The 16,277-nt window shown below is 43.8% G+C and overlaps 1 protein-coding gene and 1 long non-coding RNA gene across 2 annotated transcripts in view; one reads left to right on the plus strand and one right to left on the minus strand.

Annotated features, from left to right (window-relative positions):
* Nucleotides 1-799: 799 nt before the first annotated feature.
* Nucleotides 800-16,277, minus strand: part of ARHGEF33 (Rho guanine nucleotide exchange factor 33) — a 74,745-nt gene continuing 59,267 nt past the window's right edge. The window contains exons 15-18 of the mRNA XM_026018953.2: nucleotides 15,845-16,009; nucleotides 12,348-13,161; nucleotides 7,913-8,052; nucleotides 800-1,051 (exon numbers count right to left, since the gene is read on the minus strand). Coding sequence (XP_025874738.2) covers nucleotides 922-1,051; nucleotides 7,913-8,052; nucleotides 12,348-13,161; nucleotides 15,845-16,009 — 1,249 coding nt within the window. The 3' untranslated portion in view covers nucleotides 800-921. The remainder of the gene's footprint in view (nucleotides 1,052-7,912; nucleotides 8,053-12,347; nucleotides 13,162-15,844; nucleotides 16,010-16,277) is intronic.
* On the plus strand, nucleotides 13,255-13,757 carry LOC140600005 (uncharacterized). Its single transcript, XR_012003162.1, has 2 exons — nucleotides 13,255-13,446; nucleotides 13,569-13,757. It is a non-coding gene; the product is annotated as an uncharacterized lncRNA (long non-coding RNA).

Here is a 16,277-nt window from a genome sequence, read left to right on the forward strand (position 1 = left end):
GTGTGAGCCATTAAAGCACTGATGTTGCCATCTTCTTTCCAGACTGAAGAAAGTCTTTTTAAGGAGAAGATGTAGCTTAATAAGTGCTTTTCCCCCCAATCTATCTGTTCATGAGTGTTTGTGACATTCAGGATCACTAGTGGATCTTTAAATCCTGAATACTCAATAACACATAGACTCTGAACTGTTCTCATCTACAGCATAATCCCCATGAGGGAAAATATTTCTTTGGCCTCCCAGTTTTGAGAGATATCATTGGTCCCTGTACTGATTTTCATTAACAACAGAACTAAAGAAATACTACTCTCAGGGTTCTCTTCCTGTTTGGAGATCAATGTGTCTATATGCTTTGAACCTTCTATATCATGGTTTAAGCACAAATACTCCACAACTCAGATTGGCAACATGTAAAATATAACCCTGTTAATTGATCCTTTGCCTTTAGGTGTGCCTTGGAGTTTTTGGAAGATATATGGTAAGACAGACCTGGCCCCTAACACCATGTGTATTAGCCTAAGAGCACTGGAATGAATTCATAAGGTAAATGCCTAGGAAGCATAAAATTCACATCCATGTTACATGCTCAATATTATACTGGGGGAATGACTTCAAGTTGGAAGTTTTTGTTCTTACAAATATTTATTTTCCTCCAAATTTATTGTGTCTGTAATGCTGTGAAAAGTCTTCATTTCCCTTTTCCCAAGTGTTGAGGTTCAAAAAGCCAGCTCTCAACCATAGACTAATCTTCATCTCTTCAATGTCTTGTATGTTGATTTAGTTTCATATGTAAGTATTTATATTAGTTTTCTTCAGGGATTTATACATCAATATATATATGTATATATATATATATTCCTACACAGATATATACAAGCTTTTTATCCTCATCTTACCACTTGACAATACAACTTTAAATATGTTTTACACAGCTGTTCCTTGGTCAAGGTCATTTGCAAGAGCAAGTCGGTTTCTGAAGAAATCTTGTTTGGTGGGTGAAGGATCCATTGAGGGATTCTCATTAGTTTTTTCCCTGTATTCTGATCCACTGGACCTAAAATCTCAGCACACAGATAAAGTACAGGTTGATTTGGTTTTGTTTTCAGATATTTTATCTATCCAAATTGTTTTGCATTTGTAAAACAATTGCCTTTTAGATCTGGAATAATTTTTACTTTCCTTCAATTTCATGACTCAGCACATGTGTAACTAAAATTTGCAACGAATATAAAGATAATATCTTTCTCATGCTTTATGGAGACAATTGTGACAACTGTGTATGTTAGTGTAAGATATTGTGTATAACATTGTAAAGGGGAAACAAAAGCTCAGAAAATTTAGGAAATCCTATTTTGATTCAACCCAGCAACTATTCCACAAATTACCAAGGCCCTTAAATTAAAATGGATGGAATTCATTGTTCTCAATCAAGGTTATCTATCAAGGGCCATTACTGAATTTGGGCATTACATTACAAACTCTTGCTTTTGCTTGTTTTCATTTTTAAATGAAAGGTTTATTGAAGCCAACCACACATATATGCTACATTTGGTAGAATGCAGAAATTAGTACAGTAGTCAGATTGAGGAGATTCTATAATCTCAACCACCACGAAGGAGACCAAGCCCAATCAATCAATAGTCAACAACTCAAATCAGTCCAATTGAGTCCCCAGTCGAGGGTGCATTCTTCCTTTATCTTGGTTAAGCCAGTTGGGTAATCCATTCCAGCTCTGCACCTTCTCCAGTTTGTTCATGTCAGAAGTCCCTGGAGGGAGGAGGCTTTCTGGAAATAACCTCTGATAAGCTAGGCTGGGGCCCTTTGGCTAACTTAAACTCTGAGCTAGAATGAGTAAAACTAGCCCAGTGACTAAGACCAATATCAAAAGACCTCATGCAGGATATATGGAAGTGACATTAGACATGAAGTTCTTTGTCCAAAGCTCCTATACAACTGAACAGGTTCTCCATATGCTGAGGGAGAATCAGGCATGCTTCCACTATCCACAAAAGAAGGATAAATTCTTTCACTATCTTTGGTATGCTACAAGTCCTCATTGTTGTTGTTAGATAAGTTAATTGTCACTCTATCACTTACTGAATTAATTGGGCAGAATTCAAACATCCCTTTATATTATTCAAGGAAAGAAGTTGGATCCACACAAAGACTAAAATCCTGATGTCTGGAAACCTGATGACTGACTGGATTTTTTTTTTTAATACTATTCATCCTGATGCTTGGTGTCACAGATGAAGCCAGAGCTGCCCACCATGTTTTCTACTTTCATTCAGGAAGAAGCACTTTTCCACTACATCACAGTGCATAGAGGAAAAACTATTCTTTCTCTCAACACCAGTCCATCTGGGTACTCATGAGATAAGATTCTATCTTATCTGGTGAGGTGAAAGTCCTTTTCCCTTTCAGAAGCCCCCCCCCCCCAACTCTGCCTTGAAAGAGCCTCCACCTGCCCCACCCTGACTCCACACCTCCTCTCAACTCAGAATTCCCACCTACCTACAGTTCAAATCATCCCTGAGTAGTACAGTTGTGCCCAAAATGTTAGGAAGATATATTTTTGACAATTTCATTCTTTCTCCATATCTTCTGCTATTCAGAAAGCTAGGAATGCCTATATTTTGGGGTGGGAAATAGGAAGCAAGATTTTAATCTGGTGGTGTTTCTTCTGAATGGTTCCCCCTTATGGCAGTTTCTCATCAGAAAATCATTAGCCAAAACTTAAAATCTTTACCTCACATTTCCCCTCTTAGCTACATCTGATCTCTCCAAAACCCAGTATGTTATACTTTGATGGTTCCAACATGCAACTGTTTAGTGTTTACCTGGAAATGGGAAAGCTTTGATGTCACCACCAGCCCCAAGGACCACAGAAATCTTCACCAGTTGCGTTCCCATTTCTGAAACAAATGCCAAAATCGCCCTGTCTAGTTTTCAAAGTCCACAAACTCAGCTTAGTATTTTCTTTTTTTAACCGCTCTTCTCACAAATCACTTTCTCTGTGTCTCCAAGTATGTGAATTTCTCTATATTTCCTGATATTAACTATTAATTAACTAATGGCTAACTTGCTAATCCTTTTCAAAATCCAGCATTCTACTGTAGCCATGACTATAAGCTTGTTTTTATACTTTTAAAGATAATTTTAACTTGCTTACATAGTATGTGGCCACTTGGACTCTTCCAAATGTGTGGCTATTAGGCTTTGAAGTAATGTACACCTAAATTACTGGGAAATAATTTGCAGAATCTAGGAGAAGGGGCTACCGTATTTGCTTTTATTCTCTTCATCCCTTCATCCTTCCTCTCAGTCCACAGAGACAAAGAAAATAACAAGCTGGGTAGATCATACAAGTGTAGATTTGCTACAAATAAGCCTTGTAAGTTTATTTAGAGCTGGGAAAGGAGCAGGGGTAGAATCCAGTTCCCTGGAATCCTCTGACCTAAGAAGGGCTGGTTTTCTGATTGGAAAGACTGTCTGCTGTGAAAGCTTTAGCAAACCTGCACATGGAAAGGCAAGGGAGCAGGGCAACACCCATCCTGTCCCCCAAACCAGTCAGCCCTAGTAATCAACAAGGTGACAAATTAGCATCATTTTACTATATGTTTGTTGAGTGCTTACTATGCTCTAGGTACTAAACCTTCAGCTCGGTTACCCTTACATCTGAACTATAAGCTTCTAATGGATTACAACTATTTCTTTTACTTCTTTTGTGCTAGACAGAACTTAGTACACTAAAGACCCTTCCTTAACTTAGTGATAGGTTTCAAATGATCTATTAAGAAACATTTGTAATGAGGTTTAAGTCATCTAAAATGTTATGCTTTCAATCATCTCCTTTGATTTTGAAGTTATGTAGGGAAATCAGAGAGGAATCCCCAGTAGATAAGAAATGAGAGGACTTGAAATAGGCTTTGAGGAAGTAAAGAAGAAGGTGGGATAAATTATCAATTAATTCTTTGGTAGTAAAAAAAAAATGAAATATGAAAAAAAAATTCTTTGGTAGTCCTGCTTTCTATTACATGGTTCCACAGCCAAGCTGTGCATACACAAAAACAGCTAGTAAGACACCAAAAGAGGAGGATTCACTGATGTTCAGTTACATGGGGCCCTGTAGAAGTATTCTGTATGTGTGTGTCTTTAAGAAAAGAGAGAGATTTTGATGTGACTGGTACAGGGAGGGTGATGAGGAGGAAGGAGACACTCTGAGATATATAAGTATAAAGCGTTAAAGGGAATGAGAATGGGTGAGGAAACAGAACTAATCATTTGGAAGCCATATTCTTTTTCTTCCACTTCCCCAAATTTGGGAATAAAAGAACACCTATACTCTCTACCTCTAAACTGTCTTACATAATCCTCTTCCTTCATGCCATACCCCTAACCAAGCATACTTATTAAACTAAGTGCAAGATTTATATATAGAGAGAGATAAAGTAGCATTTGCTTCACACTTCAGAGTAGTCTAGATATAAGTCTTAAACAGCCTCCATATCCAGCCTTCTAGAATGGGACGGTTTGTCTTACTCCCTGCTCAAAGGCAGAGATAAGGGTTCAGTCCAGCGTCAGCCTATCATATTAGGTCTGCTCCTGGCTTCTAAGGATCTTCATTTAAAATTTTTTAAAGTTGCTTAACATTTTCAAGCTTCAGATATGTAGTCTTTATTCTGATCAATTGTGGGCAGCTTTCAGGGACATGTGGCCTGGTATCTACCCAGGACAAATGTGCCTGAGATAGAAATAATCAGAGCATCATCCTTTTCCCAAATATCTTGGGCATTTTTCAGGACTTTTTTTTTTTTTTTATGATGTCAACTTGACTCTCCCCTTTGAATCCTTGTGGGTCTGAGCATTCGGCCCTCCCAGCCTCAGAGGGAAGAGAACCCTTTCTCAGGTTTTCTGCTGCATCTGGCTCCATGCCTAGCTTCATCCCGAAGCAGCACTCTGGGTGTGTGGGGCCACCAGCCAAACAAGCCCCTATGGATACAAAAAGTGTGTCAGTGTAGACAGGAATGAGCCTCCAGAGGGCTGTGGGGGAGGCAGGCAGCGAACCCCAAACTTGACACAGGTGGCTTTTCTGGCACTAGTCCATTTTGGACCTCGGAGGCCAGGTTGTGGCATGGCTCCAAGACCCAGGATTAACCACTTCTTAAAGTCACACGGCTTGCTGCCAGCCTGACCTCTCCACACATGGGAGGAGAATGAGCTAAATGTCTCTTTCTGGTTCCTCCCTGTACCTGTCCACATGCCTGACTTCAGAGTACAAGTTTCTATACAACAGCTGGGACTATGTCATTCATGATTCCTACACAAGTATCTCATACAGTACATGCATATAAGAAAGAATGTTTAACTACCGAGAAGAATGGTGTGTTCTCATCTGAGTTAAGAGCCACTGACCTTTCTATGCTACTCTGGGACTTTCTTACCCTTCCTCTCTATCTTAGCATAGTAGAGCAAACTTCCCATGGCTTTTACATGAGAACACTCAGGAGAACTACTCAAGCTGCTTCTTTATCCTGTGCAGAGTCCCAAAGCACCTATTATGGTACCCTGACAGAAGGCAGTAAGCAAATATCACCTGGTGGTGCTCACAATCCTACCCTAGATGTTCAAAGCTAGGAAAGTCTGCCAGAGGGAGCAGCCATCTGTGTGGCACCCCCTTCACTTCCATTCATAAACCACTTCAGATTTTAAATACAAAGGCAGCAGCGGAATTGGTGGCAGCACTGTGATTGGTGCAGAAGAGACTGATCTATGAGAAAAGATAAGAGGTCGAAGGAGATCCACTTAACTCTCTAAGAAGGATCCCCAAAAGGTGCAAGAAGACTGCAAGCAATTAACCAACATGAATTTGGAGAGTCCACAGCTAGTCCTCAGCACTGTGCCGAGGGCTGGGGGGCGGGGGGGTGGTGGGAGGGCTACAGAAAGGTAAAATCAGGTCTTCCACATGGTGAGTCTTTAAAATTATAGGTCCCAACGCCATATTAATTTCTTGTTCCAGGTGTTAAAAAGATGTGATTACTCAGATTGATCTAAAACAAAGCCAAAGTACAGATAAAGCAAATCTCAGGTGCTTATCTTGGGCAATTTCCCACTTGGTGCAGGAATCCCTTCCATTAGCATCCCTGACCCAAGTCATCTAGCTTCGACTCAGGGGAACCCATTCCCTCAAGAGGCAGCCAGTTCCCAGTACCTGCATCTTTAGATAGTTCTTCTTCTTACCCACTGCTCCTAGTTCTGCCCCTTAGACACAGAGAGGACAAGTCTACTCCCTCTGCCTCAAGTAATGGACAGAGCATTCTCTTACATTGCTCCAAAAAATGGGAACCCGTGGTGAATCCACGGCTCACTGTCTTCCAACAGACAGTACCCACTCACTATAAATGGCAGTGGGTAAAAAGTGGCTATTTGTTTTGGCAATATTGTGGTTTAACAAAAAGATAGGCTTAAGCAGTGCCTATCTTAGTCCTTAGAAGGATTTAGGAGCCTAAATTCTAAGGTTAGGTTGGGAGGGTTGTCTGCTTCCATGTCTCTCCATCCCAGCCAAACATGACAGAGGCAGGCAGTAGGCCAAGAAAATCTAATCTATGAAGGTAAAGAGAGTAATACAAGTCTTAACTCCTCGCCCTCTGCATAAAGGGATCTAGCAATAGTCATGCATGCATGCACAGGGCTACCTTAGTCACAGTGAAAGAGGACATGGTGGAGTAGTACTGTATCTAACTGTAATAATGTTGCTCTCTTTCTCTTCCTCATTCTTCCAGTAACAGGCAGGGACCCACAATTAGAGATCTACTAATCTCAGTATCATCCTCCCCATGGGAGAAAAATTGGACAAACCATCAAAAAAAGTCCTCACTCCAGGCCTGCCCTCAACTCTTCCATCAAGACCATTATCTACATCAGCCAGTAACTTCTACCCTCAAGGGAGAAAGTGATTTCCCTCTACTTTCTCACTTATAAGCAATTCCACAAAGGCAGCTACAGTGTCTTTAACTTTTCCATCCACTAAATGTTGAAAACTGACTACAAGAACCTCCTCTCCCAAGAGAAACTAAGTAGCAGGGAAACTCTCTCTAAGGGAGGGGGAGGTGGCCTGAGGACCAGTGGAGATGAGAGACAATAGTCTCTCAGGCAGGCAGTGATTGGACTGGAGAATCCCTCTCAGGTCAAATGCTAAATGCTCCAATCTCCCTTCCTTACATTTCATGCTGGGGTTTGGCCATCATCTCCCAGTCTGTAAGACAGTGCTCATAAATGCTGGCCCAAATGCCTGATGGGTGATTCCCTGCAACAAGGACTTAGAATCTTAGAAGGACCACAGGAGGGAAATGTCTTGTTTTTGCCTCCTCTGGAGTATGGAAACTCCATTAAAGCAATTTTTTCTTTAACTAGGGCCCAAGGCAAATCCATTCCATCATTTCTGATAGGGAAAACACTAGTAAACCAAGTACTAGCATCCAGGATAACTATAGACTCCTATAAGCAGAAGTGCTGGGATGCCCTGGAAAACTTTCCACAGCTGGGGAGATTTGGATGGAGCACCCATTATACCCAACTCCAACAGTGGATCCCATGCCTCCCAGTCTCAAAGGGATTTGATTGTCATCAGCTCATTACCCTGAGGACCTCCTCTGCTTACTCTTCTCAGACACACAACTTTGGGAACAAGGAAGAGCTAAAAGAGGCAGAGGACATGGCTGAGTTTGCTTTTACCCTAGGAGATTACAACAAGAAAACATCTTCACCTGGCAGGAATCGTGGCTACTGGCTGCAGGCACTGAGCGTGAAGCTGTTGTGTGAAACCCGGCTACTCAAAACTTATTACTGTTAAAACCTCAAGACTTAGCCCAAAGGGAAATGAGTTACAATGCTGTCTTGTCTAAGGGCTACTCACTTCTTTTTAAAGAGCTTGCGGAAGGAGCTGCGAAAGCCCCCTTTCTGGTCTTGCCTGGGGTTTTGATCGCTGAAAGATGTTTGCTCACTTTCTCTTTCTTCCTTTGGACAGAATCTGGTGGTGTCTTCTAAATGCATCTCCTGAAAATAAAATAAAAGAGGGGTGTTTATTTACTATTTCCAAAGTTAATATTACCCTCTGATTGGGACGATTCTTTTAACTCTGTCACTTTCCTCTCCTACCCCAAAAGACTAACAGTGAGCACCCTATTCCAACTAAAAAACCTAGGCTAACAAAGAAATCAGAAGTCGGCAAGAGGATAATTTTCTACTGAGTTCAGAAGGATTTTGTACGAACCAAGGCAAACAGTCTTAGAGTAGGATTATGGTATAAAAATAATTAAAGATAAGGACATAAGGGAAGTTAGCAAGTATCTTAAGACTACGGAGAACAGCTTCTTATTCTGGTACCAATACTGTCTTGCTGAAAAACAAGTAGTGGTCCCCTCACATCTCTGGAAGTGTTTCTCTTTCTACAAAATAAGGCAATTCCTTCTTTGTAATGTTAGTTTTAAACTCATATTCCTAACTCTCCATTTTAGACATAAATGGGGAAGGAGGTTTTGAGAGGTCAGGTCTGTTTTGTTTTTTTTTTTCACATCTGTTTAGAAGTAAATGTCAACTATGTATACAGGCACATGTACATGCATGTGTGTATGTGTGCCTGCCACATTATTTCCACCCTGCAAATACGCCTTTAATATAGTTTTTATAATTCTTAATTCGTGGTATTTGCAGTGTAAAGTAAAAATAAATAAAACAAGGCCCTATCTTCTGTGAACTTTCTAGTTTCTTTTTAAGTGTGAGATGTGCTAAATAAAATAGATATGTACTTAAGTTTATGTTCCATATGAATGAAATATTTCATTTCATTCATGAAGTGACTGAGAACTTAGAAGGGACCTAAAATAGCTGCTTAATTTTGAACCTTAGAAAAGAACCCAAGAGATCAAAGCAAAAACCACCCCAAAACTTTCATGAATTGGATGGGTGCCTGCTTGCTGACAGTGAAGTGAGGCATGGAGATGACTTTTTTCAGGACATATGGGTTTGGCTTTGAGAATTTAACTTGGGGTTATAGTAACAGATTTAGAGATTCTCTGAGACTCTACTAAGATTCATAACTAGACTATGAAGAGCAACATCTTGATAGCTTAGTGGGGCATTTCTCAAAGTGTGGTCCTGGGGCAACAGGATCAACTGGAGCTTCTATTTAAAATGTAGATTCCCCGAGCCCCAACCCAGACTTTCTGAATCAGAAACTCTGGAGTTAGGTCTAGGTAATCCTGATACACACTTAGATCTTAAAAACCAGTAGCTTAAGGTATGTATGTTCCTGCCCACCTGCACTTAATGTTTATATGAGTCACCCATTTGGGGTGGGGCCCCAATTCTGCAATTACAAAAGCTCCCAGGTAATGAATGCATTTACTACTAGCCCAAGGAACATATTTTGAAAACTGGGCTTTTAGGGACTGTTTAGGATTGCGTCTTTCTATGCAATCATGATCTTGATAATATCTTCCATTTGTATAGCATTCCATACTTTACAAAGCATATTCACATACTTTATCTTATTTGGCCTGATCCTCACAACAATGCTGTGAATTAGGTAAGGTATATACTGTCTTATTTTTATAGAGGAGAAAACTGGAAACACAGAGATGCCAAGTGAATTGACCAAAAGCACACAGCTATTTGGCACCAGAACCAATACTAGAACCCAGATCTCCTGACACCCAGGTAGGTGCTCTTTGCACTAAAGCATGTTCCCTTCTTTCCTGACTCTTAGAAACAGGGCTTGGCTGGCTCTGCGGGGCAGGTGTGGAAGATATACAGAGTATATTTAAGGAGATGGAATAGTAGGAGCTTTGCACATCTCAGTAGGAAAGAGCTGACACCTTTAAAGATAGGGCTTTTGAAGGGTTCATCTCTTGCAACTAAAACCTCATCTCACACCTCAACCACCCACACTCACATACAAGCACACATATACATATATACATATATACATACATATATATACACACACAGATGCATGCCCACATACACACATGAATGTACATGCACATACATACATACATGCACACACACATAACCACACAGAGCCTCTGCCCTCCTAGACTTTGCATTCCATCTCTCTCTAGGATTCCCAACAGTCCACACCTTCTGAATTTTTAGAAAGAAAAACCTTTGTCCAAGAACAGAAATAATAAGCAAGGTGAACCTCGTGTGAAAAATTCACATGCTTGAAAAATTTACTGACAACTGAAAGAGAAAAGGCCTTTTAACTGACCTCTATTTGACATCTCCTTAGTGTCACTTTCTGAACTGAGCTGATTCATGTCTGACACTGTTATGGGATGAAACTTGCTGCCCAGGATGTCTGAGTAACAATCCGTAACATAGTGTTTATTGTTATCTGGTATGTCTGATAAACAGCCACAAATATTTTACTCATTGTTTGCTTCTCAGATATATTACTTGTTTATTTCTGATTAATGTTTTTTTCTCCCTGTCAACTGCTGAACTCCCATTTTTTCACATATTAACTAGCGGGGAGGGAAGACACTTTTATGAACATGTGAAATAAAAGCATTCTTTGCAGCTTAGACTATACTAGTTAGAAGGTTTTAGATGTAAATCTCTGCTCATCTCAAGTCAATTTGAATTGGCATCATTATTTCCTACCTATTTCCCCTTGTTAATGAACTTCTAAACTCTGACACACGCCTAAGGTTGATTTGTCTCAGAAATTTTGCCTAATAGAATTTTGTAAAGTTCAGAGTTGAAGATCAAAGTCAGAAAAAATATCTCAGAACCCTGGGGAATCTCAGCAACTTCAGCTGAGCATACTAAGGTCCCTCTGCAGGAACCAGTCTGACTTTGTTTTTGTTTTTGTTTTTCTTTTTTACCAGTCAGACTTTGATGCTGGAGTCTAGATGGGCTACAAGCTCCAGGACTCTTCACAACCCAGCCCCTTCCTGTTCCTCTGGCCTGACATCCATCACTCCCACTTGGTAGAGTATCCAAGAGGAAAAGCATCACCTTGCTGTTTTTAAAAAAGACTCATGAGCCTTCTTCATATTTCTCTACCTCACTCTTCACCTAGGCAGCTTTTAAAGTTGAATTAAGACATTCAATTTATCCAGGAGGCCCTCTCTGACTATCACTCCAGGAGGGTTTAAATACCCCTCCACGTGTTCCCACAGTTTATTATCATTCTGGGTTTCTGGGTTTCCTTCCTGCCATATGCCAGAGGTGCTAGAGGGCAGATTTAGGCGCTATTCATGTCGGAACCCTCAGCCCTTGGCAAAGAGCCCATTGGGAGGCAGGTTCTCAGTGTCTGCTGAAAAATGAATGAATGGAGTCAGTGATCCTCAATCTATCCTCGCTCACTTGGAAACAAGAACACGTGGAATATAGAGCCCCTCATTCCTGGAAAAATCTCCTCTAGCCTAGGCTTGATACAAGTGATACTTGGTGCAGGTAAAGTTAGTCCTGGACCATATGATTCTCAAGATGTCCCAATACAGAGCTGCCCTGCAAAGCCTAACTACCACTCTTAAAACGAAGTTAGACAGCAAGGATGGTGGCAGAGGTCAAAGCTATCCCGCCACTCTCCGCTTAATCGGAAACTGCATCGTTCCGATCACACGCAGAGAAACCGTTTGCTCAGGAACCACTAGACGTTTCATGCGTATGTACTTGAACACCTCTTTAAACGTCCCAAGGCTTGCAGAGAGGAAGTTCAGACATCCAAAATACCAAACATTGACACGGACGCCAAAGAAGGTGTTTGCGAGTCAACGCCTCCTTGACTCATCGTGTGGTCCATGTCCCCACTGGAATCTGCGAAGCAATGGGACCCCATTGGCCGCAGACTTTGCAGGCCGTGCACAGCGTGATGGGGCAACCCGCCTCCTTCCCAGCTGCAGGCGAGGCTCGTGCGGGGTCAGGGAGTGGGGCAGGCTGGCACACCGTGTTCGGTATTTCGAACACTTGCACACGCAGGTGCGCGCAGCAGGAGAGGAGGAAACAGGCCTCGGACGAGCGTGCAGGGCTCTGAAGGTGCAACCGTGAGGTGCCGCGGCTTAAGGCAGAAAACAGCCCTAACTCTCTGCGGAGGGGACGGGAGGGGAGGCTGGTGACAGTAAGCAGGTCTAGGAGTCCGTTCTCTGCTGGCTCTTCGCCACCGGACGCACACGTGCCGCTCGCCTCCGGGGGCAGCTCCCCTGGCGGCCTCCGCGGCCCCTCGGGCCAGCCCGCTTTCCCCTCAACGCTAGGGGCGCCCAGGCTGCCCCCTGGTGACCTGGACCCCGGGGGGGGGGGTTGCCGGCGCTGTGGGTGTGGGTTTGGGTTTGGTTTTACTTTACCCTCCTTACTTCCAAATAGGTCTGCTTTTCGCTTTGGGACCTCTGTTGGGGGAAGAAGGTCCGGGGCGCGCCGCGGGCGGCGGCGGCAGCGGCGGCGGCGGCCGGGCCGTGCGGCTGCGCGGCGCGCTCGGCCTTGAGGGGCGCGCGGCCGCCGCTGCTGCTGCGCGTGCTGTAGAGACGCGGGGCCACGCCCTCGGCGGGCGGCGCGCGCGGGAACTCCTTGAGCGAGCGGCTCAGCGGCTTGGCCTTGCCGTGCGCCTGCGCCGCCGCCTCCAGCTTGTAGGCGCCGCTGCTGCCCGCCGGCGACGTGGCGCTCTTGGGCAGCGGCTGCAGCGGGTGCTCGGGCCGCTCGGCCTCCATGGCGAAGCTGACGGGCCGCAGGAAGCAGATGTCCAGGCTGGACTCGGAGGAGGCGGGCGAGCAGTTCTCGAAGAGGGCCGGGGCCTGGTACGGCTCCTCGTCGTAGGGCGCGGGCAGCGCGAAGATCTCGCCGCCGTACTCGAACTCCTCGTAGCCCGCGGGCACGAAGCCGCGGGCGTCGGGCAGGAGCTCGGCCGGGGCGCGCAGGGAGCGCTCCACGTTGGCCAGCGGCTCGGCGGGCGAGGGCTCGAAGTCCATCTCGGGGATGGCCTGCAGCGGCCCGGCCAGCGCCTTCACGTCCTGCTCGGCGGCACAGAACTGCGCGGGCGCCAGCAGGCTCTCGGGCCTCTCGTGCTTTCTGCCCTCCAGCTCCCACTCAGTGGGCTTCCCGGGCTGCATGCTCTCCATCAAGCTGGGCGGTGGCTGGCTTTTCTTCACCGGGGGCATCAGATGTCTTTAAAGGAAAACAGGACACAAAAGGAGGTGAGTTTACGGTCGGTTAGTGCAGGCCTCAGCAGCCGGGGCGGGCGCCGCACACTTCTGTCAGCCACCGCTCCCGCTCGCGTCTCTCGCCTCCACCCTCCCAGGCGCCTGCGTGTGTCGCCTACCAAGCTCCACAGGCTCCTCTAGCTAAGGAGGTCCCATGAGCCCTGGCCCCCCACGTAGGGGGGTGAAAACGCCATCTGGCCAGAGGGTGCCCGAAGTCTCTGTCTGAGCAAGGAGGCTGCGTGTCGACAAGGCAAGTCGGCCAAGGAGCGTCCTCAGGCCGCGCGCGCCGGGGAGCGCCGACCCACCCAGCTCGTGTCCAGAGCCCCCGAGGTATCTCCTTCCTCTCACCTCTCGATTTTTCTGTCCTAGCAGTATGACACGAAATAATGGAAGGAGCTTTTGTTCGACTCCTGGATCTTCGCGCTTAAGAACAATTACATTTCTAGATGGAATGAATGTGTGACGATCTTGAAAACTGTTGAATCTTGATGATGGCGTACGGGGTTCACGGTACACCTTCGTGTATATTTGAGGTTTTCATAATAAACAATTTGAAAATTTTGTGGCTGTGGAGAGTGCTGTATAAAGTCGTCTCGAACTTTCACCCTCAAAACCCACCAAAATGAAAAGGCTTTCACTCTAAATATGCCCAATTTCATGTTTAATAATGAATAATTTGCATAAGATATTAGGGTGGCATACACATCAGATTGGATGGGATTTGCCAGTTCTGGTGGAAGGTGATTGCCAGGCAGATGTGAGTGTCTGGCTACACACTTACCTAACCTGATTGTTCTGCTAGTTTACTAATTCTGCCACACAAAAAAATGCATTAAAAATGCAGATGTATTAAAAAGGAAACATAGATGCAAAAACCGAGTATCTTTCTCTGGTGATCTTAAGATGAAAATGAAGTCTCACACTTTCAAAGGTGAAAAGAAATGATAAAATGAAATACCTAACTTGAATTGCCTTTTCACTTGGAAAATTGTTGAATTTTCTACTGGCCATTTTGCCAACACAGTGCAATGACAGCCATCTTTTTTGGTTGGGGTATCATCTCTAGGGATTTCTTTTCTTTTTCTTTTTTTGTTTTTGTTTGTTTGTTTTTTGGATCTATTTGTTGCACTTTAAGATACCTTTATTGTCATAAAAGCTGAAGTGACCCAAAAAGTTAATACCCTCTTCCTACCTGTCTTCCACTCTCCACCCTGGAAAGGTACTTTTTCTGTATGGAGTTCTCCCCCTACAAGACTTATGGGGTTTTCTCTATAGGAAGAAAATCTTCCTGGGCTCTCTGTATGGAATGGTTAATGTTTCAGGTTTCAGAATGATTATGGAATTTCTTTCTTTTCTTTCCACATTTGCACTTCTATCTTTCCAGAATACATCTTCTCAATTTTATGAGGGCAGAAAGAGGAAACAGCGTTTATTTTTCATTACTGATCAGATACTCCTAACAGTGATTGTAACTGGCATTTTAAAAACTATAGTGAGGGGATCCCTGGGTGGCGCAGCGGTTTGGCGCCTGCCTTTGGCCCAGGGCGCGATCCTGGAGACCCGGGATCGAATCCCACATCAGGCTCCCGGTGCATGGAGCCTGCTTCTCCCTCCGCCTGTGTCTCTGCCTCTCTCTCTCTCTATGACTATCATAAATAAATAAAAAAACAAAAAATAAAATAAAAACTATAGTGATTAAAAATTGAAAGAATCTCAGTTGCCTACCTCTTACTTCATTGTAATCTTAGACAAGAAAAGTAACTTTTTGCACAACTTCTTAATTTTCCTTTAGATAATAAAACCCAAAGCAGAAATTATAGTCTATACTTTGATGAGAATTATCTGTATTTGACATAAGGGGGTTTTGGAATTTTGAGTTTGGGTTTCCCTTATCTTTCCAGAAATCCTGGTATCAAAAGTAGCTAATTTGACTTTATTCTATCCTTGGTAAAGAGTTCCAAATATATATAAATGGCCTAATCCTTAATGTAAAAATCATCGAGAAGTCTGGTGAATACGAATCCAGCTCAGTGTGCTAGAGTGTTGTGTGCAGAGACTTTGAAAGGCTATCATATACATCCAATGCATAGAACAACTTTAAGAGAAGCTATCATAAGTGAAGAAAAGAACTTAGAAAATCCCTTTCTGAAGAAGCTTCAAGGGGCATTGAGAAGGGCTAAACAACATTCTTTATGTATCACCTCAAGCCTATTTCTCCTCTCAGAGCCTAAACTTCCACTCACCCCCGACTGGGATTCTTTCCCTCTACTCTACCTTTTAGAGAACTTAGATGGGTTCTCACCCTTCTGAGGAGCTGTAAAATGCCTTCCTGTTTTGTTGTGGCACTCTTCTACTCAATCACTGTCTAAACCCAGAGAGACTTATGCTGTAGATAGAAGGTGGTTATGTGTGATAAAATTGTTAGGCGTAGTCTTCAGCCTGTAGACCTGCCCTGTTAACATTAGCCTTCCTCTGGGACCCAACCATTGGGTTAGCTGCTTGCCTGCCATATTTAGGCCTGATGGAGCAAGAGGGAGGCAAGAGTCCTGTAGATGATACTCCTATTCCAGGCTGTCCTGCGACCCCATACAGATGACTTGCCACCCAAGGGCATTGCCATTAACCTTTCCATAGCAATAGGTGCTTACGTGACAGCAGGGCCAGAACTGGGAGCAGAAGGGTAGGGTTGCAGTATCTCTTCTGAGTGGATCCCACTGTCACGGACAGCCTCAGGGCCTGCAGTAGGGGAAGCATCTTGTCCAGTATTTGCACACTGGGAAGCCAGCCCTTTGTACAGCTTTGCCATGGATGATCTGTGAGAATGGAAGTAATAATTTTCAGGGTATACAGTGGAAAATTGGTTCTGAATTATCTGAATCGATTCAGATTATCCCAAGATAGATCAGGAAACAATATTTCTCAGATGAAACTCAGCTGTGAAGTTCCCTCTCTCTTTCTGTCTGTCTGTCTCTCTCCATGGCTCTCTACAAACCAGGTTGCTTACATAACAGTACAAGCTAGATGCTGGGCAAGAATAGGGATGCTGATTAATTGCCTGAATTAAGTTTAGGGGAAAGGGAT

This window comes from Vulpes vulpes, chromosome 8 (genome assembly GCF_048418805.1).
Source record: "Vulpes vulpes isolate BD-2025 chromosome 8, VulVul3, whole genome shotgun sequence".
NCBI lineage: Eukaryota > Metazoa > Chordata > Mammalia > Carnivora > Canidae > Vulpes > Vulpes vulpes.